We start from the raw sequence: 25,598 nt of genomic DNA on the forward strand, positions 1-25,598 counted from the left end.
TTCTGTTGGTGACTCTATTGAGGTCACTTAACTCAGTCCTTCACCTGCCCTATGAATTAGATCTCGACTTCACTCCTCCACAAGGATAGGCCATGGGTGGCACTGTGTAGTCAGGTTGAGTGAAATCCACCGGGATTGACTGATTTGCTCCACAGGTGGCCAGAGGTGACATCTGGTGCCTCCTTGGATGGCTTCCTGTTGGCCTCTCACTGTGGCTTCACCCAAACGCCACTGTATTATTCATCATCTATTTTACTGAAGTTGCAAACTGTGGTTTTTCTAATTCTATCCTTCTTCCCACACATGTTGCTCAGAATTTTGTAAAGAAATTTCCATTAATAGCTAGATGTATTTGATTGCCCCAAATGTGGCACATATTGGGGAAAAAAACAGACTACTTGCTTAATTCTTTCATATTAATTACCTAGTTTTAGAATATTAAATTGTTCCTCTACTTAGTGGTATCCCATGATTTTTTTTCTTTCTATTGCTTTATTGTCAACTTAGAGGTCTATATATATTTGTTCTATTTCTAATAATTTCATTCATTATCTTTTAATACCCAAATTATCTCATGTTTGGCCAGAGAGACTTTGTGTCTTCAACCTGAATCTGTTGACCTGGGCATCTTCCTTGTGTATTTTGCATTTTTTTTGCCCAGACCTGGGCTGGCCACTCTCTCCTAAGTGACCTAATCTTCTGAGAGTGGCTTGGTGTCTGGAAACCACCATTTATTTATACTCCTTTGTATTAGGTTATTTATAATATGTGTTTTCACTGACTAGGACTAGGAAATACACATTTTTAAATAAAAATAAAATTTTAAGTTATATTGGTATTTTCACTTACACTTAATGATGCAAGAGTTCATCTCACCCACTTGGCTTCATACTGAATCCATTTTACCATATCTGAAATTCCCAATTCCTTACACCAAGAGGTTAATGGCCTGCAAACTATGAATAACTATGAATCAAGAGACTGTGACATGCCTCCAATGTAATAATGACAGTATCACAGATGGTGAGCTCAGTCCTTCTCTGGATCTCTATATGTCCTTAGATGTTCTTTTAAAGAAAGATAAATGTTAGGTCCTAAAGTCACTTGAAATGATTATCTTCTCTTTGTGATTATGGCACATGCAACTAGATTTTTTTCCATTAACTTTCCAGTTGGGGGATTGTGTTGTTTTCTCTTTTATTTGAATTTATTCTCTGAACATATTTACATTATTCCAAGTTCAAGTCTTTAGAACAGAGTGTGCTCATGGAGGCTGATTTCATCACTGCCCACTCTGCTAACCTATGGAATCAGTCTAGGTGTCCATCAACAGATGAATGGATAAAGAAAATTTGGTCTATATACACAATAGAGTTTTATTCAGCAATAAAAAATGAAATTATGGCATTTTCAAGAAAATAGATGAAACTAGAGACCATCATGTTAAGTGAAATTAGTCAAACTCAGAAGGTCAAGGGTTGTATGATTTCTCTCATATGGGTAAGTTAGAGAGGAAAATGAAACTGAATTAATAATTATTTGTTAATATAGTTATTATAATGAGTCCTTAAAAATGACAAAGGTATTTTGGTTTATAATAAAATTCAGTCACATACTGATTATTTTTAATAAATATTTTTTAGTTGTAGATGGACACATTTTACTTATTTATTTTTATATGGTGCTGAGGATACAACCCAGTGCCTCACACATGCTAGGCAAGTGCTCTGCCACTGAGCCACAACCCCAGCCCACACACTGATTATTCAGTGATCACTTAAAATGAACAATTCAAATGTTGAGAATAGATTTTATAACTTATAAAAATGCAAAAGTAAAGTAGGAACAAATGTATGAAACAATCACTAAATAGTAATTCTTTGTACTCTAAAAATAAAGGGTATACAACTTCGTTTTAAGTATTCATAGAATATTGACAGAAATAAAAAACATTTACATATGATACCAAAAAATCACTCTGAGTGAATACCCCAAAGCAAAAACTAGATTTCATACTTTATGGCCTCAATTTAACAAAGAAATTGTTAACATGTTTAGAATTCTCACTACCTAAAATCATTCAAGGGCTAGAGGTGGAGAGTGTGTGTTTAGCACTCAAGGCATTGGGTTCAACCCCAGCATCAAAAAGCCATACTTATAATAACAACAGTAACTTAATAATAATTGAATCCAGGAAAAATATATACCATTACAAAATCTTTAGAAGAAAATGAGGTTACTGCTTGGCATGCTGAGGATAAAGCAGAACTAGAAGCAGATTCCAGAGCCTAATCTTATTGCTAATGAACTAGTTTATTAACATAAGCAAATTTAGCTATCTATTAAATTGAAGAAATAATAAGTGGAACAACAAAATACAAATGAACTTAACAACAGGCAAAGCAAATTTTAAATATAAATATTATGTTATTAGAGAATTCAGCAGAATTGGTTAATATGGCAGATGTTATAAAAGAAAAATGTTAAACCAAATTATAGAATTAAAAGCAATGAAGGAACATATGTAGAGGAAATTTTAGAATAAAATACTGACATGTTTGTTAACCTCAATGTATTTCCTGATACATCTTAGAAAAAAGCACCAGAATTAACTTATGATAATGTACGAAACACAGTATCAAGTAATTCGGGAAGAAATGAAATCATATTTAAAATACCTGTAAGACTTTGTGGTTGAACAGTTTTATTTAAAAGCATTTCAGGTTTTCGAGAAACATAGAATTAGTGTGCCATGGACAAAACTTGTGAAGCTGGCCTGATCCTGATGCAGAGCTTGAGAAAAATGGCATAAACTGAGACTCGTCTCAAGAGTCACTTGGTTTTACAAGCAGAGATGTGAAAACTCAAATACATGAAAATAAAAGTAGTAAAGAACATACTAAGAAACTTAAAGCCAGGGAGCAATTTACTATCCTGCAAGAATGTTGAGTGGATGGGAGGTGACACACCCAGGTGGGGACAGCAGGGCAGCCACACTGTCCAGGCTGGATGTCCCAGCAGTGTAGCAGGATAGTTGGAAAGAGTAGGCACCAGTATTGCTATCTGCAGTTGAAGAAATTACGAGTCTAGAAACCCAAGAGTCAACTAAAAAGCCTTAGGTGGTCAGAAGAGATTTGATAAGGTGAAAAAGTACAAATCAACATGACACAGTCACTGCTTGCTGTATCTTAATGACAGGCAGAGGAAGAAGAGAGAAATGAAAAGATACACACACAAATTAAAGTTCAAAATATTTCCTGATGTCTATATCCACATCTATGCTTATGACTGTATCTATCTGCCCATACCATGTCATAAATTGGAAGAAAAAATATTATAAAAATATCAATTCTGCTTTGTTTATGGATCTGGTACAATTCCAATTAAAGTCTCCAAAGTGTCTCTTTAAAAGTTATTGAAAATGAGTGTTTAATCCACATGAAAATAAATGAGATGCAGAGTTTCCCTACAATACATTAAAATCTATCATAAAATGTGGACCTCAAGACTGTGAGATCCAGGGATTGATAGCACCACAGCATGGCTTAGAGGATGTTCTAGTGGACTTTTGACATGTGAAGAACACCACTCACAGACTAAAGACAGCAGAGTACTGGGCAGCAGCTGCCCAGGATGAAGTAAGACTGCTGCTTTTCTTCATGCCAGCCATCAAAATTCCAAACGCATTTGAGACAAATGTTAAAAAGAAAGCCATTCAAAAGCCCCAAAAAAACCACCATTTGACCCAGCTATCCCTCCTCTGTCTATACTCAAAGGACTTAAAAACAGCATACTACAGGGACTCAGCCACATCAATGTTTATAGCAGCACAATTAACAATAGCTAAACTGTGGAACCAACCTAGATGCCCGTCAGTAGATGAATGGATAAAAAAAAATGTGGTATTTATACACAGTGGAATATTACTCAAAAGCAATAAAAGAGAATAAAATCATGTCATTTTCAGGTAAATGGATGGTGTTGGAGAAGATAATGCTAAGTGAAGTTAGCCAATCCCCAAAAAACAAATGGCGAATGTTTTCTCTGATATAAGGTGACTGACTCATAGTTGGGTAGGGAGTGGGAGCATGGGAGGAATAGACGAACTCTAGATAGGGTAGAGGAGTGGGAGGGGAAGAGGGGGCAGGGGATTAGAATGATGGGGGAATGTGATGGTCATCATTATCCAAAATAAATGTATGAAGATGTGAATTGGTGTGAACATACTTTATATACAAACAGAGATATGAAAAATTGTGTTCTATATGTGTAATAAGAATTGTGATGCATTCCACTGTAATGTATTTAAAAAATAAAAGCAATTAAAAATAAATTAAAATAAATAAATAAAATTAAAAAGTAAAATTATAAATCAGTAAAAAAAAAAGCCCACAAAAATAGAGGACATACTAAGGACATTTTAGAAATATGATGATATAAAATTCTATAGATCTGGGCCTGGGGTTGTGGCTTAGCAGTAGAGCACTTGCCTTGCACATGTGTTGCCCTGGGTTTGATCCTCAGCACCACATAAAAATAAATAAACAAAATAAAAGTATAAAAAAATTAAAAAATAATAATAAAATAAAATTGTATAGATCATTGAATTATTATAACATACCTCATAGAGATATACAAATATTACATCTCAAGAAATAAAATAAAATTCTACAATTTGATATAGTAAAAATGTAAATAAATGTACAATCTAGGAAAATAATACCCACATATGTGAAGCAAAAGCTTAATATACATAATATTTAAAGAACTTATAAGAATAATTGATAAAAACAACAAAATGGGAGACAATGTGGTCAGACAACTCACAAAATAAATTAAAATAGCCATAAAATTGATAAAATAGTTAAATTTCAATAATTAAAAAAGATTCATATTCAAAAATAGACTTTCATTAATCTGACAAGTTAATGGTACTGGTAGAATAATTCCAGAGATACAGCCACATGTACCAATATCCTTACAAAATTCATAAAAATATTAATCTGTTTACAGTGGTCTCTTGTAAGGAAACAGAAACGTAAAAATACATAAAAACCCCATGATGTTGGCATTGATAACAGCAGTGGCGTAGTTCACTGGATTTTATCATAAGTATCTGTGCAATTCATATTATGCAACATTCATATTAAATTATAGGACTGAGAATCTGAACAATAGAAATTTAAAAATTGAGTTTTATGTTTTATATTTTTTTACTCCTTTTTTAAAATTAATTTTTAAACTGATATATTAAAACATAAAAATTATCCATATTAATGGGGTACCATGTAACATCTGGACATTTGCATACATTGTGTAAAATTTAAACACTGAGGGTATGTGTGTGTGGGGGTGGGACTGTGTGCTAGAGCTCAGAGCCTCACACATGCCTGGGCTCCATCTCTGAGCCACATCCTCAGATGTTTTTCCCTTTTATGTTGAGAAAAGTTCTCCCTAAGCTGACCTTGAAATTGTGATCCTCCTGCCTCAGCCTCCTGAGTAGCTGGGATTACAGGAGTGCACCAGTGCAATCCAGCCTTAAATACTAAGGTTTTAAAAGCAATGTTAAAAATATTGAAAAAATTTCTTAAGGGGCATGTGTGTGTACATACATACTTTTTCCTAATATTTGTGTGTTTCCAAAGAAATTCCCCAAAATATTAACAGTATTAACAGTGGTTTCTGTTGGACTGAGGGTGAGATGATACTTTTAAACTTTGTCCGTATTTTCTAAAATGAATAAAGGTACATATTATAATTAGGAATAAATAAGCATTGTATTTCAGTGACAGGAATTTAATAATCTAATTTTTTTTTAGGTTTTGGTTTTTTTTTCTTTTTTCTTTTTCTATTGTTGGTTGTTCAAAACATTACATAATTCTTGATATATCATATTTCACACTTTGATTCAAGTGGGTTATGAACTCCCATTTTTACCCTGTATACAGATTGCAGAATCACATCAGTTACACTTCCATTGATTCACATATTGCCATACTAGTGTCTGTTGTATTCTGCTGCCTTTCCTATCTTCTACTATCCCCCCTCCCCTCCCCTCCCCTCCCCCTTTAATAATCTACTTTTGAAATGATATTCGATGAAAGTTTTGCAAGTAGGTTTTATAAAGTAGAAGCATGCCTCAGTTTTAAGGTTATGCACACTAAATTAATTTGTACAAACATAAGTTAATTTGTACAGACAGAAATTAATTTGTACAAACAGAACTCTATAGGAAATCCTGTGAGCACAATGTTGCATGAACAATAGTTAGCTATAAGAAACATCCAGATTAACCTCCATGAACATCTATATTTACTTTGTGTTTAAAAATTAACTGGTAGTTCTGAAGCACTATAGAATAAGTAAAATTGTTTTGTGGTTATAACTCTTTGTTGAACTGGAGTATTCTTACAGCATTCCTTGTCATCAGAAACATGGTTAAAGTTTAAAACTAGAAGCAGCAGAAAACAAGCTTGTACCATTTATCCAAGTAGCGTGCTTGGCTGTCTTGGGAAAATATACATTAAAACTCAAAGCAAAAAAAAAAATGGCATTAGAAATGAGTTGACGGTGGCCTGCCATTACCCAGGGCTCTTAGCTATGTAAAAGCCCATTTCCCAGCACTGGTAGATACATCTGTGATCACTGGACTTTGCTGTAGGGTGTTAATGGCTCTTTCTCTGTTGACACAGTTCAGATTTGTGGGTCTTCAAGTAGGTGCAAAATGCACTGGTGTTGGAGCAAGTAGCTCAAGACTGCTTTGGCTCCTGATGCTGAACAATGCTGACTAAGCCCTTGGCCCTGACAGCCAGCACATGCTACTGTCTTCTAACTGTGTGTGTGTGTGTGTGTGTGGCGGGGGGGGGGGGCGGGGGGAGTTAGGCTAAGCATGAGTGCCCACACACCTGAAAATGAACCTCATCCAGGTGACATCATGAGGAATAGATGTGCCTGGGAGGATAGGGAGACAGGCCCTAGATCACTTCCTGGGCAGTAGAGCACAAAGAGCACCTGCAGACATTTGCTAAGAAACTTCCAAAAAGGCCATTGTAAAGTCAGGACATACATGACTATGGTCCATGCCTCTCCAAAGGAGGAAAAATGCCTGATTTGATATTTTGATAGGACTGAAGGTGGCATGACACCTTGTGGACACTGAATGCCATCCCAGGGTTGGGCTGGGGCTGACTTCCTTAAACCTTTAGACTATCTAAACCCCCAGACAATAGCCACCCTTCGGCATCCCTCTCTTGGCACCCCTCCCTCTCTTGAGACCCCTCCCCCTTTGGGAGCTCTGCCTTCTTTCTGTGACTCTAGTAAATCCTTTTGCTTTGCTCTCACCTTTGTGTCTGTGGATTTTATTCTTCAAATTCATGAGACAAAGAACTCAAACCCGAGCTCTGTGCTACACAGGTGGAGGAAGCCATCAGGCCACTAGAAGAACAAACACTCCCTGGCACCAGAACCCCATGTTCCTCTCTCCTTCTTTCTAAATGGTCATGATGGAGTTTCCAAAGGGCCTGCATCTCTTTCTTCTGCCTTCCTGTTAGCCCACTCTTCAGTTTTGTCAGCAAAGGTGACATTTGAAAAATCTGAAAGGTCCTGTGACCACCGGTAGGGTCCATCTGCCCACTCAGAAGCCACCCATGCACCAACACCCGTGCGGCACTACCGTAGCCAGGAACATGGATCCCGACTTCCCATACACATCAGGGTGCCGCGTTCTACATGGGGAGAGGCGAGCAGAGGCCCCAGCAGAATCATTTGTCTGTGGGTGCTATGGGTACTGGGAGACAGCTCGCACACTGCAGCCCTTACAGGGGTAATGCCATCTCCAGAGACAGAAGACCCAAGAGCCAGAGAAACAAGGCTTTTAGCTGCACAGTGCTGAAATTCTCAGGCAAAATTCCAAAAGCTCTCAACGGTGATGTCAAATTGACAAAGTGCCAAAGCCTCTCTGGCATTAAATTTCTACTCTTTATTTCCCCCTTTGGGTTAACAGCTGTGAAAATAATAAAGTGCTAATGCCACCCCTTGCCCCTGGTATCTCCAACCTCCATCCTGCAAGGCACGTGTCCTCTGAGACCAACACCAGCAGCCTGACACTCTCACTGCACAGAGAAGCAAACCCCAGGAGATGGGCCCAACGTCTGGGCCACGTCAAGTCAACTTGGCACCAAGGTCCCAGGTCTGAATCAGGTTTCCCAGCAAGGCAAGTGTGTAGGTAAGGGCCAGAGTGAGACTCCCAGGACACAGGGTGGACTAGGGTGAGAAGTAGTGAGAGTAGCCACACCACTCAGGAGGGGAAGGCTCAGGGCAGCATGACAGCAAGGCCAGGCTGGGCATGTGGCCCCTGGAGTTAGTGAGGGCCAGCACGGTACGTGTTGTGTGTGTGGTTGTATGGGGTGTGTGGTTGTGTGGGGGGTGTTGGGTATGGGGGGTATATGGGGGTGGGGGATGTGTTGGGGGTGGGTGGGTGTGCTCCTGAACCTCTCCCCATATCACCTAGCCCAGGACTAAGGCAGTTCCCAGGAGGAACAGGATTCCAGGCCCTTACCAAGAGCAGTCTCCCCTCCCTGACCCCAGTAGTTCCAAAGCCGTCTAGTCAGTAGGATGGTGGAGCTCAGATCCTTTCTTCTGGAGGAAGTGTCTCAGAGAAGCAAGGGCCATTTCAGAATTGTGGCCACTGCATGCAATTTCCAGTGAGGCCAGTACAGTCCAACAATGTTGTCCCTTGCCTGGGGTTCAGGCTAACCAGTTTCTTAGTTCTTCCTTGATTTCTGAGTTTGATTCCTAGATTCTGTCCATTTACTATGCTACCTAGTATGTTGCTAATAAGTTATTTTTTATCTAGAATTAACTAGGGTCAGATTCTGCAGTTTGCAACCTAGAAGATTGAATCAAGCCATGGCAAAGGCTGCCAAGAAGCCAACATCAGGCAGAAACTAGCATTTATGCCAGGTTGGCTGAGACGAACCCCTCCAGATGACCAGAGCCCAGGGCATGGCAGAAATCACTGGTGCTCCAGAATCCACGTCTCCCTTTTTCCTTGCATTTAGAGCAAAAGAAGGTGAACTGAGTGGCATGTGCCTCTCAGACCTGGCCCTGAGAGGCACTGTTCCACGCTTCTCTCTCCTTTGGGTTTGCTGGAGGAGAGATGACACTCTTGTGGCTTTGGAAGCCATGGGTTGAAGACAGCATAACCCCACCACCTGAGTTCTCTGGATAGTTATATAAAGAAGGACCCCCCCACATACACTGAGTTGCTCACCTGTCCAATACTGACACCTATGGAAGAATGAACTTTTTCTGCTGGTTTGAGCTATACATTTGGGGTGTCTGTTGGAGCACAGCCACATGTGGTTAAATCTAATTGATGAGCAAAGATTCAGAGCCCTTGAGGTGGTGGATGGTCCACCCCTCCGAATCCCTCCCATAGGGAAAGGAACAACTGGGAGGCTCACTAAGGTGTGCTGGTGAGCCGCGCGGCAGAGCTTGGAAGGATCAGGCCCAAGAACAAACAGGCTCACTGCAGAGTCACATCCCTGAGTAGCACCTTGGAACTTCTTAGGAATCAATAAATTCTGCCCTTGCACTTCCTTTCTATGCATCCCGTATCCCCGTGCTACAGATAATGATGAGATAACTGGTCTGCTTTCCCCTTCAATCTGTCTTTCCTCCTAAATAGCTCCAACTAAAGCATCTTACTCACTCACATTCCTGGGTTTTCTACCTCCTAAGGTGTAATCTACAACCTCTAGGTGTCCCACTTTCTTTCTCCTTTCTTTCTTTCTCCTTCTCAGGGGAGTGTTTTCCTGTGGGGCTCAGGAGGGACAGGGCATGTTCCACGTTAGATACACATGTGCATGGTAGAGTTCAGCAAGCGAAGGTTTGTTTTCTCTTTCTAATGCACTGCACTGACACCTCCTCTCCCTGTTCAAGTTGGAGAAGACCTCAGGAATGGCTCTGTGATATATATGCAAATGCACACACAAACATGCCCACACCCTAGGGCTCTCCCTCTGCAGGCCAACCCTCTGGGCTCTCATGCTCCTGGGTATGAGACGCTCTACTTTCTGAGGAAGACTATCTCATTGATAGGAAGTTCCAAGGGTTAAAAAGCTGTACTTGGGTTTTAAATTTCCATACATCTTGATGTTGGGGTCCCTTGGAGGTCACACCTTCCAGTAGAAACTCCCTTGCCTGGGAGTCAGTAAATGCTCCTAGCTCCACTTCAAGGTGACCTCTGCCCTTAAGGAAGTCACTTCTCTTCTGCAACTAGGATGTGAGAGGTCAGAGGAAGATTATATTTAATATTTGATAAAGGTGTCTATAATGAAGCCCTTGCACACCTTGAGAGACTTTGCTCCAAGCTAACTCGGATTCATTAGTTCAAATTATCTTGCTGAGACTATCTAGCCAGCCCCAAATGCCTCCATTTGTATTATTATTGCATTCACAAAGGCATCAGGAAAAGCCATCATCATACTGACGTGCAGATACAATGCCTACATTTGTATTCCTAGTGATCCCAACAGCAATCAAACATGGATACACTTGTATTACTTGTCAAGTGTGTGTGACATGATGAGTCAAGCTCAGAAGAGCAGACAAGAGGAATCCTGCAGAACTCCAAGTGAGGAGAGATTTCAAATGGCAACAGACTGTGTCCCCACCCTGTGGCTGGCTGCCTGGGCACATGTCTGGGCATCCAGCCTCTGCTGTGAGTTTATTTATAGGAGGGAACCAGATTAACCTAGAGGCCCTAGGGTTGCAAAGATGAATGAAAATGCAAAGAATATGGTACCCAGAATCATTTTTCCTGGAAGCTGTTTCTGATCTTTCAGCTGTGTGGATGCTGTCTATGCCAAGTCTCTAGGCTCTTCCAAGTTCCTTCTCCCAGACAGTCCAGACTTCTCTACTACTTCTAATAGCATTTAATACAAGCCTCAAATGGATCCAGTCATATTTGCCCAGATTCATCATGCACCATCTAGCAGGGACACCTTGAGAGCACAACTGAGACAGGGAGGGAGCACAACTGAGACAGGGAGGGACAGCCAGCAGTAAAGATGTTAATTAATCAAGGATGAAAAACTTGATACAGCTTGAGCATCCACAATTCAAAACTCCAAAGTCCAAAATGCCCCACATAGGAAACTTTTCCAGTGCTGATTCCATTCCACAAGTAGAAAACTGTATACTGTGAAACTTTGTTTCAAGCACAAAATTGTTAAATATATTATAAAAAATTACCTTCAGGCTATGTGTATTTGTATATGTGAAACAAATTTTGTGTTTCAAATTGGATCCCATCCCCAGGATATCTCATTAGGTAGATGCAAATATTCCAAAATTCACAACAATGCTGGTCCCAAACATTTCAGGTAACTGATTCTCAACTTGTAGAAAGTGAGGTGGAATCATCAGGGCAGGGGTGATTCTCTGGGAAACTGGAATACTGTCTTCTAAGCCTAATACATCCTGTTGGACACATTCTGAAACAAGCCTTGAACCCATTTAGAACCAGTGGCATCCTGTGTGCTGAAACAACACCATGAACCCATGTCCCTTGAAAAAGCCACCTTCTGGGAGCTTCTTGCAACCCCGGCTGCTCTCAGACTCTCCCTGCAGCTGTCTCCAGGAGGACTATAGCTGGAGGAGCTGCCTCTGAAAGAAACTGTGATGGAGACCCATGCAACAGAGACACCTGACAGCAGTGTGGACATAAAGGCCATGTCCAGGGTCAGCTCCTCTGGGTGCTGAAAAGGGCTCAGACCTGCAACAGGAACCACACCTACCATCTCACTCTATGTTCACCCACTCTGCAATGCCTGCAAACTGGGTGGATCTCACCAAGCAAACACACCCTAAACCCTTTGTGCCAGCGGTGACAAAGCCATGCGAGGGAGGGTAACCACAAGATCTGTGAGCATATTTTTACACTGGCAAGAAAACCAAAATGTCAGTCAACTAAATTTAAGATTGTTCTAACACATCTGCCACCACCAGAATGTTGCAAAAGAAAAAAAGAAAGAAAAAGAAATGTGAGAATCTCATATAGTCTAATTATCTTGGGAGGTTTTCCTACTATTCAGGTGACTTGCACTCTGTCAATAATGATTGAAAGGCTATCAAAGCAGAAGCCAGCATGTTCATGGCTCATCATAGAGCAGCAGTTTCTGGTTAAATAAATACATAGACAACTATATTTCAACTATAAAATGTATATGGTTATAAATATATCACTAAAAAATTTGGGAAAAAAACAACTACAAAATGCTACACTTCTGACAATATGGTGAGTGACTCACATCCTTGAAAGACAAGAGACAAAGGCTGATAAAGAATAGCTTCCTGGTTCTTGCACAGTCTCCTCCACCCCTCTTACAGCACAGAGCAGATCCCATGTCCTGACCCATCTTGAGTCCTCTGTAACAGACTGAAGGATCCAGCCAGCTGGAATGGCTAGTCCAGGTTCACTGCCAGGGAGGACATGGCTCATAGTAAGGAACCATCCAAGTCTATTACAACCAAGGTACACTCACAGGAGAAACTACTTACCTGGAAAACCCAAGCAGAATTATCAAATTCAGGGAAATGAAACTTAAAGAACTGGAATTATAAATCTATTTTCTCCTCTTTTCAAAAAGCTGAGTTATTTGAAATGTTGACAGCAACCAAGGAAATCATCAGATGATCTAGGAAGCAAAGCTGATGGGATGCATAACAACATCTCTTTAATGTAAAACCAAATCATAGCTTTCAAATTGTGCACACTGTTTAATGTAACTTCTATTTATCCAAATATCAAATGCCAAGTGACAGAAGAGTTAAGAAGCAACAGGGATTCATGTGAAAATCACCCACAACAGAAAAAATTGGTTACATCTGAATTAGGGGTTTAGCTAAGTAAATTGCACCTACTACTAGTTTTTAAATCTGAAAACTATCAAGGGAAATAACTTTTATACTTTAAAAGTATAAAAATATAGCTTTATTAGACCTTAAGATAAAAGTTTGAGCATAAAATAATGTCACAAACTACACTCAATCACTCTGAGAAAAGAAGTGTTATTTGTTAAATTACTTTTTATGGCCATCATGTTCTCTTAGACAAATTTGAAGAGTTAATGAACATATCCATTAGGGTCATTCTTGGCTGTAATTCAAAGTATCATTTCTTCATGGGTTGTATGATATCACAATGTCATAGTATCACACTTGGATGGTTTTAATGGGTAGTTGAAAGTGCTTTTAATAAACACTTTTTTGTTTTATTTGAACAGTTAAATTGAACTACTTTCAAAGTAATTAAATAATTTTTTTAACAAGTCTAGAATCAAGGGCTCAAATTTTATAAAAAGATCTGTCCTTTTCACTTATAATAAATTTTCACTGTATATATTTGATTCTTGTAAATTTAAAATTCTATAGAAGTTATCAAACATCCATGCATCTCAACATTAGGATGCCTAGATTTTTTTTTTTGCAATTGAAATTGTACTCTACAATCATAAGTTTAACTGTTTTTCCAAGCCAGTATAATCCAGAAAGAACTTCACACAGGACAACAAATTACATTTGGAACAATTTCTATGTGTGTATAACATGCTATTCCCAAAGCAACTGGTTTGACCAATTGCAACAAAATTAGTTTGCAGTGGATTTTTAAAAAGCAAAGATTCTCAAAATATAAAACACAGAACAAATACCAACTAATGAAACAATAAAGTCACTTTTAGTTGACACATTAACAATTTCTAAAATGACATTTAAACGGTTGATCCTTAATTTAAAATGCACCACTTTTTACAGTTTACATTTCAGTTTCCTCCCTCCATATGTCCAGACTAGGATGGATCTAAAATAGATGACAGGTGTTTGGAAAACTTACAGTGTCAGAATGCTTGTCCTGGTCACCGTCCCACGCGGGCTGCTTGTAGCTGTCCATGGTGCTGAAGAGCGTCTCTTGCCCATTTGAAAGGAAAGTCATTTATGCAAACTGGCTTCGAGAGAAATCCATGGAGGGCAGCCTGTGTCCGCAGGTGAAGGTACCTGGAGCACTTCTGCAGTGTGACTCCAGCAGGGGCTTCCCTCTCAGTGGCCAGCCATGCACAGGCCACTCAGAACTTATTTGGGACCAGAAATCTTCAAGTACTGACCAAATAGGCAGAGCTCTCTGGGAGGAAAAGTTCACAGATTTTTGCCTGTGTTGTTCAAATTGAAAAGAAGTCTGCATAGACAAGGTATTCAGACAGCAGAGGAGAGGCTCTAGGGAAGTTCTTGAATCTTGATGCAGAAAGCACGCTCCCGAGTCCAAGGCGGCCAGCTCACTTCACCCCATCAGTGCATCTGTGCTTTTAGTAATAAAGCAAAGCTGAGAATCCTGCCAGGGGCTGCATACACTGAGGAAACCAATGTATACAATGTATGCCTCCCTCCAGCCCCATCCTCTATCAGCTAAAGACCATCACAGCAGAAATTGTGCTGTGCCTTCCACAGAGTGTCTCTTCTGAGGCTGAGACGTGTGAAGAGCCACATGACACCAGATGATGTCATTTCAAGGCAGGTCACAGACACTTCTCTGTGCAGATGAAGTCCTTCTTCCAAGCACTTAGCATGGTGATGCTCTTGAAAAATCCATCTGCATTAAACAGCATGGCCTAAGACCAACACACTGAACCCTGGACGTGCAGCCCGGGAGGGCAGCTGCTGTGCAAGGTTGGGGTCCAAGTCTGCTGCTGCTTTAGGAAACCAATGCTTGTGATCAACTCTAGAGAATGTGGCCAGGAACAGTCTCCTCTGGAAGTCACTGCCAAAGGTAGGGGAATCTACCTCTGAAATCTTCAGAATTGTTAGCATATTTTAAAAAGTGAGTGTCTAGAGGATCAGCCCATGGTGGATACAAAATAAAAATCAAGGCACATGTCTTTAACTCCCCAAAATATTTATTTCATGGAATAAAAATATTTTGAAAATAAAAAGAAATATTACTAACACTGTCTCTGAAAGGATTTTAATGTTTTAAGATTTATTATTTTAGATTTATACTGCTCTGAATAAAGTAGCAATTAGGATTTCAGTTATAGCATAATGAATGCACATACCTAATTGGGAATGAACAGGCATCTTTGTAAAAAGCACATGGAGAGATGCCCACCGCCACCGCGCCAGGTTTCTCTCCTCTGTGTGGCCACATGCCCTAGCTTAGGGTTTTCAGCCACAACTGACCTTCTTGCCAGCTAGTGGCTAAATTGTTTCTTCTCCTTCATGGAAAATAAGCAATTCTCAAAGCTGAAGCCCAGAGTAGTCTGAAATTAATCTGTGCTTAGTGCAGTTCCTCTTTTAATAAAAGCACAATAACTCAAACACCAGAAACTTCTCTTGAAGAGCAAGGCACTCTGTCATACCTTGAGGAATAGCCATGAGTTCAAGGGAACAGGGACCTGTAGGATGGGAGCCCCTGGGCAGAACTTGACTACACATGGGGACTGTGAGTATCAGCTCAGGAGTGACCAGCCCAGCACATTTCAGGGGTGTCACACACATCAAAAAGCCAAAGAAAATCAAGAAAAAAAATCAAGCACCTAGATGGTTTGTCCTGCCCATTTCCTAAATAAATTGATTTATTTTTTGATTTGTACAACTCAGTATTTTCTATACTTTAACAATGATGAAGATTATTTGGGATATTTTTAAAATATAAAATCCCAGACCCTTTCTCTTAGTACTCTAACAGAATAGATCTACTGAGGTTCTGGAAATTCTATTTTTTAAAAAAGAACCCAGATTAATTCTTATTTCAAAAATAGTGCAATAGTTAGAATGCTTACAAGCATACATTCATGTAAAAAATAACACACGTAAAATCTTGATCTGAATCGGGAGCCCCATCCTTTACCTCCCCCAGGCTGCAGAACAAGGACAAGGTCCACCTGGAGACAAAGGCCAAGCCCCGAGCCAGGTCAACCACAAAAAATGAGTTTTTCACAATAGTGTGTATCAAGGTGGGTACTTGATTCCGAGGCTCTGCTCTGATGTGTAGTTCTTCAAGTTTTGACCTTGCAAAACACGATTTGTTACATTACCAAGGGCGGGTGGGTTGGGGATCGAGGAATTGTCCACTTTGCTGTTCCTCTCACCAAATCCACTGCTGTTCAGTGTTAGCAGTCCGTGAAACATTTAATCCTCAACCCCAAACCACACGATCACTTTAAAACCTATCAAGAAAAAGCACCCTCAAAGCATGAATGAAAAGATCATCTAAGGAAGGGACCTGTCAACCAATAGACCTAATCAAACAATACTCAAAGACATGAAGAGGAAGATAGGAGTGTATTATTTTCACACAAAAATACATGCTGCACACTGTTACCCATAAAATTTTTAAAATTTGGGAAAAGAAGACACATATTTTCTAAGATTTGGGTTTGAAGAAAAGAGACATTGGCTGCTGTGTAAATATAGTCTTTTTCATATGTGATCACCATATTCTCTGATCTGAGTTTGGGGACATATAGACAGACAAAGAATTTGTTCCCTTGGGGGGCCTGGGGGGCCTGAGAGGCAGGTTGGAAGACAGTCTGGATGTGGAAACAGCAGAACTCGGGGGACCTAGATTGAGAACAGCTGGGCTAAGATGGCAACTTGCTCCTGACCTGGAAAATCTAGGCCATTCAATTATTAAGTAGCATGAGGCTTACAGATGCCATAATTCACAGCTTTCAGGCTCACATTGGAAAGGGCCTGGAAATCCCCTTTTAGGGCCCAGTTCCCCCCAAGTGGGTATAATGTGACAAGGCTTCCTCTCACCAAATCCCCTGCTGTATTTAAAGCCCTGAGACTGGAGATCTAAAAGGGCCATGCAGCTTGAAAGCAAGGTGCATGCCTCTGGCTGCAGGGGCAGCACCAACTGGGCTGGAGCTCTTGATAAATGTCAGGACCACTCACTCATACAGCACCACCAGTCTAGGGGCTCCCAGTCTCTCTCCACTGAGGGCCTAGATCCCCAACCTTCCCAGACCCCTGCTCTTGAACTGCTCAGAACTGTAACTCCTCCTACTGCAGGGGGTGGGGCCAGCTGGGTGGGGCTAGGCCTATTTACCAGGATGCAGGGGGGTCCTCCCATTCCTCATTCCTGGGGTCTGGAAGGAAGTAGAATGAGTTAGCCTTGCTTTCACAACCCTGAGGCTGGGCCCTCTGAGGAGACCCCCCCACTCATTCAGAAGCAAAGGACTTAACCCTGGTTTCATCTTCAGAACTTGAAAATTCATTTTTTATTAGAGCAACACTAAAACAAATGATAGATGTCTTACTTTGCAGTGTATAGCTCCAGTCTCAGCTTAGGAATACAACTTCTGGGACACAGGTCAGTTCTCAGGGATTCACAGGGAGAACGGGAACTGTGCCCCACAATTTGTACCAAGTTAACATGTCCATTTCTCATCTCCACAGCATTTTGAGTTTACATTGGATGAGATCAAGAGCAGATTCAACTAACACCTACTGAGAACTTCCTGGGTCCCAGGCTCTGTGAGGTTTTATACTTGTATAGTGGAGTAGCCGTGAGGAGGAACAGGTCCCAGACCCCACCCAAGCCAATGAGACACAACCTCTGCAGGCCATCGCAAAGATTTTTCTGGATCTATTTGCAAAGTCAGGCAATACTGACTTGGAAAAGTTATCAGTCTCAGCTGGGGTTGTAGCTCAGTTCGTAGAGTGCTTACCTTGAATATATAAGGCCCTGGGTTCAATCCCCAGCACCACAGAAAAAAAAGAAAAGAAAAGAAAATTATAAGTCTCAGAGTTTATTATACATGTTTCATGGTTCCTTTCTGTTATATCCTGTTAGATAAATTACAGGTGTCTCAGAGCTGAGAACTGAGTGTAAGCATCTTAGTATGCAAAATTGACTAATAAAAATTCAGGGAGCATTTTTCTATTGTACTCTGTGCAATGACTGATATTTTAAAATAAGAACTCTTTTCTTGGGTGGGGGAGGCATGGGAGATTGAACTAAGGGACACTCAACCACTGAGTCACTTTCCCAGCCCTATTTCGTATTTTATTTAGAGATAGTGTCTCACTGAGTTGCTTAGCACCTTTCCATTGCTGAGGCTGGCTTTGAACTCGCGATCCTCCTGTCTCAGCCTCCTGAGCCACTGGGAGTACAGGCGTACACCACTGAGCCCAGAGATAAGAAGTCATCTCTTGCTTTTCCATTGTGACACCCACAATTTCCACTCCCCAGTAATGGTAGCCATGCAGAATTCCTATTTCTAAAACAACTTTTTTATTACCATATGATACATTGAGTACTTACTGTTCAGATAGCTAACATAACTTAGTATCGTCTTTCCTTAACATTGGCTTCCCTCCTGTTGATCTTTAACTTGGTATTGAATAGTTGAGGTGTGAGATTTGAACAAAAGAGCATGGATCAAGGCAATTTATAAAATCACATGGAATTTTTCTAGTGTCTTACTCACTGTTTATAGCTGTCAAATTGTAAAACAGTCTTAGAAATGCAGCAGCTGATTGCTACCGCTACCGCTTGACCAGGCCTAAATCCAGCAAGAAGGATACTAGCCAGCTCCACCCAACATGCAGCCCAAGGCAGGTTAGCTATCTCTCCAAGTCTCATTTTCATCGTCTGTAAATTGGAGATAATAACAGAGCTACCCTCATATAGCCATTGAGAGGATTAAATAAGATAATCCACAAGAAGTATCAGCAGACAGCCCAGCACCCAACAAGGGCTCAGTTCTTGTTAAGATGAAGAATCTGAAGCTCAGACTTAGACTGTGCTGTCATTACATATTTTAGAGCAGAAATATCCTGAGAGCTGCCTTAACCACTATGTTTAGCTGCAAGGATCCGAGCAGAAGCACACAGAAGCGGCATTCTTAGTGCATCACAGGGACTCAATCGGATCAAGGAGTTGGTTTCCCATGTGGCCTGTGTTTGGGGCAGTCAGGGAAGATAGGCAGTGGTTACAGTGACTGCAGGCCTGGGGATGGTGGCACTGACCAGGCTCGGGGAGCAGGCAAAGAAGGCCTGCCTCTGGTGGAGGCTGTGTTGGAGGCTAGCCGAGGGAAGGCTGGAACTCTAGACAACTGGAACTCTAGCAGTTGATCAGATTTGAGAAGACTGACTGTGGTCTGGAGGCATCTGCAACAGCTGACCCAGAGAAAGGGGACTGAGAGTCCATGAGCTAGCAGAGATCAAGGTGGAATCAGGCCAGGGGGCTCCCCAGGGAGAGCTTCCCTGGCAGGTGGACTTCAACTTACACTGGGGACTTTTAAGTTTACAGAAAACAAAGTGTAATTCCATTATGGCTTGGTCAGTGCAGGCCAGAGTGATTCTATTCTCTCCATAAATGATGTCCACTCACTGGCGGGTGGAAAAAGTATATCTTCCTGCATGCAGCTCCTATGGGCTAGGCAGGATCACTTTCCCCCTCTTCTCTAGGAAGGTTAGAAGCCCCAGAGGAGATAAGAGTGAGTCCCCTGCAGGGGCCCAGGCCAAGTGACAACTGTGGGAGAAAAGGGGTCCAAGATGTGTCCATCCACACAACTAGGCGCACAGGTTTTAAAAATTACATCTTGGATATTTCACCTGCCTGGCAAACAAGACTGGAAATATCCTGACATCTTAAGCTTTTGTTTTATTTTGTATGTTGAGTGGCACCTCATGGCCATCGCTGACATCAAAGTCACCCTGATAATCAGCAGCCTCTATTAGAATTCCAGGCTGGGTCTCTGATTGCTCTCTGATAACTGGTTCCAATAATGTGTTTTGTTTTGTCTCTCATTTTTTGTAGGCACTAGGGGTTGAGGCAGATTTCCACACACTGACATCATCATCATCCCTGTCCCATGACCTCAGAACTAAAGGAAGATGATACAGGGGACAGCAGGATGTCACACCCACCACCGTCTGACATACATTATGCAAACTCAGGTGCTGGGGACATTTGAGAGAGAAAATCTCCTCTACTGAAAGCAGCAGGGGCTGAGAAGCCAGGATAAATTAGAGAAGGTGCAGCTGCTGGCAATGGTGTGTGGAGGCTGGAACACGGTGGCCAGGTGGGGGAAGGGCATGCTGTGAGCCCATGAGCTGCTGGCATGAGTGGGGTGGCCAGTGAGGAGGTCAGGTGTTCTCTTCCAGGGTCTCCATCCACCAAAGGATTAAGCGCCCAAGGTGCTCACACCACCCCACCCCTGGCCTAGCAACCATGGTCGTCAGTCACCCTGAAGTGTGGCCACGAAAAGTCACAAAAGCAGGAAATCAAAACCTCAGACCTGAGGGATCAACTTCTGACACTGCATCTCCATCATGGAAGTTCAATTGTCTAAGACCCTGGATTTGCACTTCCTGTGGCATTTCAGCCACGGCTTGCGAAACACTCACTTTGCATTCTATTTTTTACTCACAAATCATGCACCGTCTGCAACCTTAGGCCTGGTATCTTCCACTGTGGTCTACCTGCACCCTCTAGTGACAGCGCGCTCAGATACAAGCCACCCCACAAGACACTCTCCCAAGAAATTCACCAAACATTCCATTGCTGCTCTCAGTTAAAAGTGGACCTTTTGTCCCATTTATTTCACAGCTATGAAAGCAACACATTCCCTCCCTTAAAAAGTCCATCTCTAGATAAAACCAGTTACCAAAGAATGTGCAAATCGGTCATCAGAACACCTCTCAGATAAAGTAACTTTGGCTTGATCCCAATGTGAATACACGATTCTGCATCTTGAGAAAACTTTTTCACAACTGAATGAACATTAGAGCAAAGTAGCAAAGGAATATTTTTTTACTCCATTTCTCTTTCTTACTTTTCAGCATTACAATGGCTGAATCCATAACACCCTGGTTTCTAGGCACCCGACAGACACATATGTTATTCTCTTAACACACAGACATCAACAGTTCCTTCATTCCTTAGCCTACTTCTGAGTTGTGTGCTGGTGGCCTGTGGCTCCACTGTGGTCTTCAGCTTACCTTCCACATCTTCTCTGTGGATTTCTGGCATCTCTTGAAGAAGGAGCCACATTTGACAATATCTGACCTGCATCCCTACATGGCAACACCTTTCCAGGTGGCTGCCCCTCAGGTGGGGTCTGTGGCCCCATCTGGCCATGGTGACTTGCACACACCAGCCAAGTGTGGCCTACCTGGGCTCTGAGCTTACTACTATTTCCAGTTCCCTCTGGGAAAGTTCTCCTTCTCATACTAACCTTCTGACACATTAGTATCACACAAGGCTTCTAGAGGCACCAACTGAGATGCACGTCCACAGAGAAAAGGGGATGAAGTGAGCCTTAGAGGCTGATTTCAAACACGACCCTTTCTCCAGACTCAGTAAAGCTCACTTCAATTGCAAATTGGTCTGTTCTGAAAGGACAAAGCCCCTACCCTAGCTTCCAGGTAGCACCTGAGCTGCATAGAGCCTCACTGTCACAAACCACCTGCTCACACCCCACAACTTCCATCCTAGAACCAGAGTCCAGGCGACGCATAAGCAACGGTAAGTCAACCAGGAGAATGGAAGGTGCACTCACAGGTGTGCTGCTGTAGGAGAAGGTGTTCACGCTGCTGGAGCTGCTCAGCCTGCCGGAGGACACTGAAGGTGGCGACGGGCTCCTCTTCTCCAGGGGCTCCTGCCGCTGCAGATGCTCGCGCCACGCCCGCTGGATGCTTTGAGGAAAAAAATCACACTGTCACTCCTAGGCCACCACCAGCAGGCTCAGAAAATCCCAGCCATTGGTTACAGGGACAGAGAAGTTTATCACATGGAACGTGCCCAAGGAACAAACCCTTGGGGTCCCAGGCCAATTTTTGATGCCATGAATCTTAAGCCTCAGGGCTTTTACCTGGACCCAGGTGCCTCTGCTGAGACCTTTGGGCCTTGTCCATGGTTTGCATGGAATTGCACAGGTAAGATTCATAAGGGCCCAAGTCACATTGCTCATGTCCTGGGAAAGAAGATTCTGGTTCTGCTTGGAATTGCATGTGGGCTGTTTTATTATATAGTGCTTGCTTATTGCTCTTTGACATAAAAATTTTAAACAGAATCTCAAATAAGACTTTGAAAGATTATCTACCTAGGGATGGGACCCACACTGTTTTGCAGGACCTGTTGGTCAGAGAGTAGCACTACTTTGGCATCTGTGAGTGGCACCACATGCCTGAGGCTTTAGGGGTTCTCCAGAGTTTAGCTGAGGGGTCCTGCCCTTCAGGATACTCCAAGTCAGTGGACATTCCCACCAAGGGCACAAAGCCAGTAACATTCTAAATGTTGTAAAAATTAGAAAATTTTGGCCACCCATATAAAATACACACATTTGTAATATTTAAAAATAGTCTGTAGTATCATTTTTTTCTTTTCTTTTCTTTTTTTCTTTCTTTTTTTTTTTTTTTATTTCACCTTGATTGTTCTGAAAATAAGTAAAATTGTAAGGGGCTATTTGAGTCAGTATTGTATTTTAAAAAGTTGGACACCAGGGGGCGGTGTGATACCTTGGAGAGCCCAAGGGTCCTGAAAACTGCAAGGACAGGTTTACAAGGGTAAACTTGCTCAAGCAGCCTGTTTCCTGGCTAGCGTCCTGGAATCTGGAAAGTGACAATTTTCCTTAGTTCAGAAATAACAATCCTTAGCCAAGAAAATAACATTCATTTTCCCTAAGTGAATAGATAGCTTATTTTAGTGATAAGAGAAGAAAACATTTAATGCTTTTTAAAAGTGTATCAAAGCCAGGTGTGGTGGTGCATGCCTGTAATCCCAGTGGCTCTGAAGGCTAAGGCAAGAGGATCGCGAGTTCAAAGCCAGCTTCAGCAATGGTGAGGTGCTAAGCAACTCAGTGAGACCCTGTCTCTAAATAAAATACAAAATAGGGCTGGGGATGTGGCTAAATGGTTGAATGCCCCTGAGTTCAATCCCTGGTACCAAAAAACAAAACAAAACAAAAAAAGTTAATTAAAAACATTTATATGCCCACTGACTTCCTTAATGCAAGAGTTCTTTTAGTTTTGGATATTTAATTTATGGTCATTGTCCACAGATTATGGAAACAATTTAACTTAATTTAAAGCATGTTAAACTATCTCATTTCTTTTTAAACTTCATATGATAATATTTCCCTCATACCTCTTGCCAGTCATAATTAGAGTTTCAAAGGCTGCAGGACAGGCTGGACAATGACTTTAAACTACCAGCAGAAGCTACAATCAAGCACCAGGCCATTCCTGTTAGACTAGCACCCTAAATTGTTACATTGTTTCTTAATGGTTTCAGCCATGGTATTAAGTCTCTGTATCCTAGAAAATTTGATATCACACATTGTGACTTCCCTTGGGTCACACTTCCAGCATGACTTTCAAATGACTTTCACTGGTGACCAGGACTACCTGTGGTGAGTTGTCCCCAGGGGGTTGTGAGCCTGAGGAGCCACCGGCACTGCAAAACAGACAGCAATGTGTAGAGAAAGGGTGGAGTGGGCGACGCCATCTTTTCTGTGAGAAATAGGAAGTCCAGTGGTCCCTTTTCAGAATAGAGCATTTAGGCTGAAATGTAAAATTGGATTGTAGGAAAGGCAGCTAGAGGGGACCTAGAGCAGAATGGAAAGTTACAGGCAGTTAACTTACACCATAGCACCATAACCTATGGATGTGGCAGATCCAAAGTCCAGGCACCTGAGCAGCCCTTAACAAACAGGAGGTGGGGGAAGAGCTCAGCCTGACCAACAGAGATAGAGCAACTTAGGTAAAGAAGTAAGAGCTTCCTATGTGTCAGAACGCATTCACCTCAAGAAGTCTTTCCTACCACAAGGGAACAAGAGGAGGTGGGGACAATTCAATGTCATTTCTTTAATAACCCAATAGGAGACAGGAAAACACAGGGGACATTCAGGAAAGTCCTACTCAGCCAATGAGGAACCATAGAAGGGCCCTTGTACCCTAGTGGATAAAATACTGACTGTACCATCTCTGGGTGTCTGACCACAAGACACCTGATCTTGCGAGACCATCATTTGGGTCTCTCTTCCATAGAGCCTGGGTTCTCCCAGTTGATTCTTTGGGTTTGGGCAGGTGAGTGTATTTCTCACAATAGGAACTGGCCCAGCTACACAATTATTGAAAAGGATATTTGCATCCATTTAGAAGTAAACCCTATGCTTCCTTGATAAATTCAAAATGTAGGAATAAACAAAATATGTTCACTAACTTCAACTGGCCTTTGAAAAATGGTATTTGATGGTGTTAATTTAACAGTAGTAATGTCAACGCCACCTGTCATTGCAATAGTGAGTTCTCTCTGTGCTGTTTTACTGTAAAAGAGAAGCCCACCTCATGGAAATCACTTTCCAGCCTTCTCCTCCTGGCTCCACTGTAATTCCTACTGGATCCCTCCTTGGCTGCAGACTAAACAACAAGTTGCTGTCTTAGTCAGCTCTTTTGCTGTTGTGATTAAAGGACACATCAGAACAACTGTGGAGGTAGAAAAGTGTATTTGAGGGCTCAAGGTTTCAGACATCTTAGTCCATAGAAGGCTGGCTCCATTCCTCAGGCTTAAGGTGAGGCTGAACATCACGGAGGAAGAGTGTGGCAGAGGGAAGCAGCTCACATGATGATCAGGAAGCAGAGAGAGACTCCACCTCCAGAAACAAAATATATACCCCATAGCCACACCCTCAGTGAGCCACTTCCTCCAGCCACACCCCGCCTGCCTCCAGTTACACTCAGTTAACTGATTCACTGATTAGGTCAAGGCTATAACCCAGTCACTTCTCCTCCAAACCTTCTTGCATTTCACACCTGAGCTTTAGGGGCACACCACATCTAAACTGTTAACAACTGCCTTGACACTGTTATTTTTAGATTAAGCAATGCTGAGGATGTCATCCTTTGAAGCCAAGATGAAGTAAGGGAACACATTTTGTTGGTTCCTACATTTTGAATTATAAAGGAAGCCTGGGTTTCCAAACAGATGCTGAATATCTTTTTTCATAACTTTTTGACTAGGCCTGTTGCTTATTCCCTTCTCTCATATTGGAGATGGCGCTGTCACCTGCCCCTGCCCTTTCTCTACATGTCCCTGTTTTGCAGGGTGAGCAGCTCCTCAAGCTCATGACTACCTGGGGGCTCACCATATGTGGTCCTGGTCACCCCTGGGTGTCCTGACCCAGAGGACAGAAGAGAGGGCACCCTGAGAGCCAGGTGCTTGGAGAAAGCTCCAGAGCGTCTTGGTTCTTTAGTTGGGCCTGGCAGGGTGGAGAGAGGGAGAAAAAAAAGCCTTGGGGCAAAGACATGGGCCTGAGGGCACAGGCAGGAGGTAGGAGGTCTGCAGAAGACAGAAGGGGGACCTCAGGAGCTGCTCCAGGCCAGCAGGGCAGACTGGCCAGAGAGGGCACCCTGTCCCAGACTTCCCACTGCTCCTAAGTGGCCAGAAATCTGGGTTTTCATATGAAAGTTTCTAGTTCTTTTATATTACTAAATGACTTTAAATTTTTCAAAATACTTTATTATCCTGTATGATGAATTCTGAACCAGCTAAAAGAGGGTGCCACCCTAAGTGGCCTGCCATGTGCTGA

The 25,598-nt window shown here is 41.9% G+C and overlaps 1 protein-coding gene across 1 annotated transcript in view; it reads right to left on the reverse strand.

The window, feature by feature from the left end:
• Positions 1-25,598, reverse strand: part of LOC101961715 (schwannomin-interacting protein 1) — a 549,493-nt gene that overhangs the window by 391,553 nt on the left and 132,342 nt on the right. Inside the window, exon 3 of the mRNA XM_078043492.1 lies at positions 21,570-21,705. Within this exon, the coding sequence (XP_077899618.1) occupies positions 21,570-21,705 (136 nt within the window). The remainder of the gene's footprint in view (positions 1-21,569; positions 21,706-25,598) is intronic.

The sequence above is a fragment of the Ictidomys tridecemlineatus genome, chromosome 3 (assembly GCF_052094955.1).
Source record: "Ictidomys tridecemlineatus isolate mIctTri1 chromosome 3, mIctTri1.hap1, whole genome shotgun sequence".
Classification (NCBI taxonomy): domain Eukaryota; kingdom Metazoa; phylum Chordata; class Mammalia; order Rodentia; family Sciuridae; genus Ictidomys; species Ictidomys tridecemlineatus.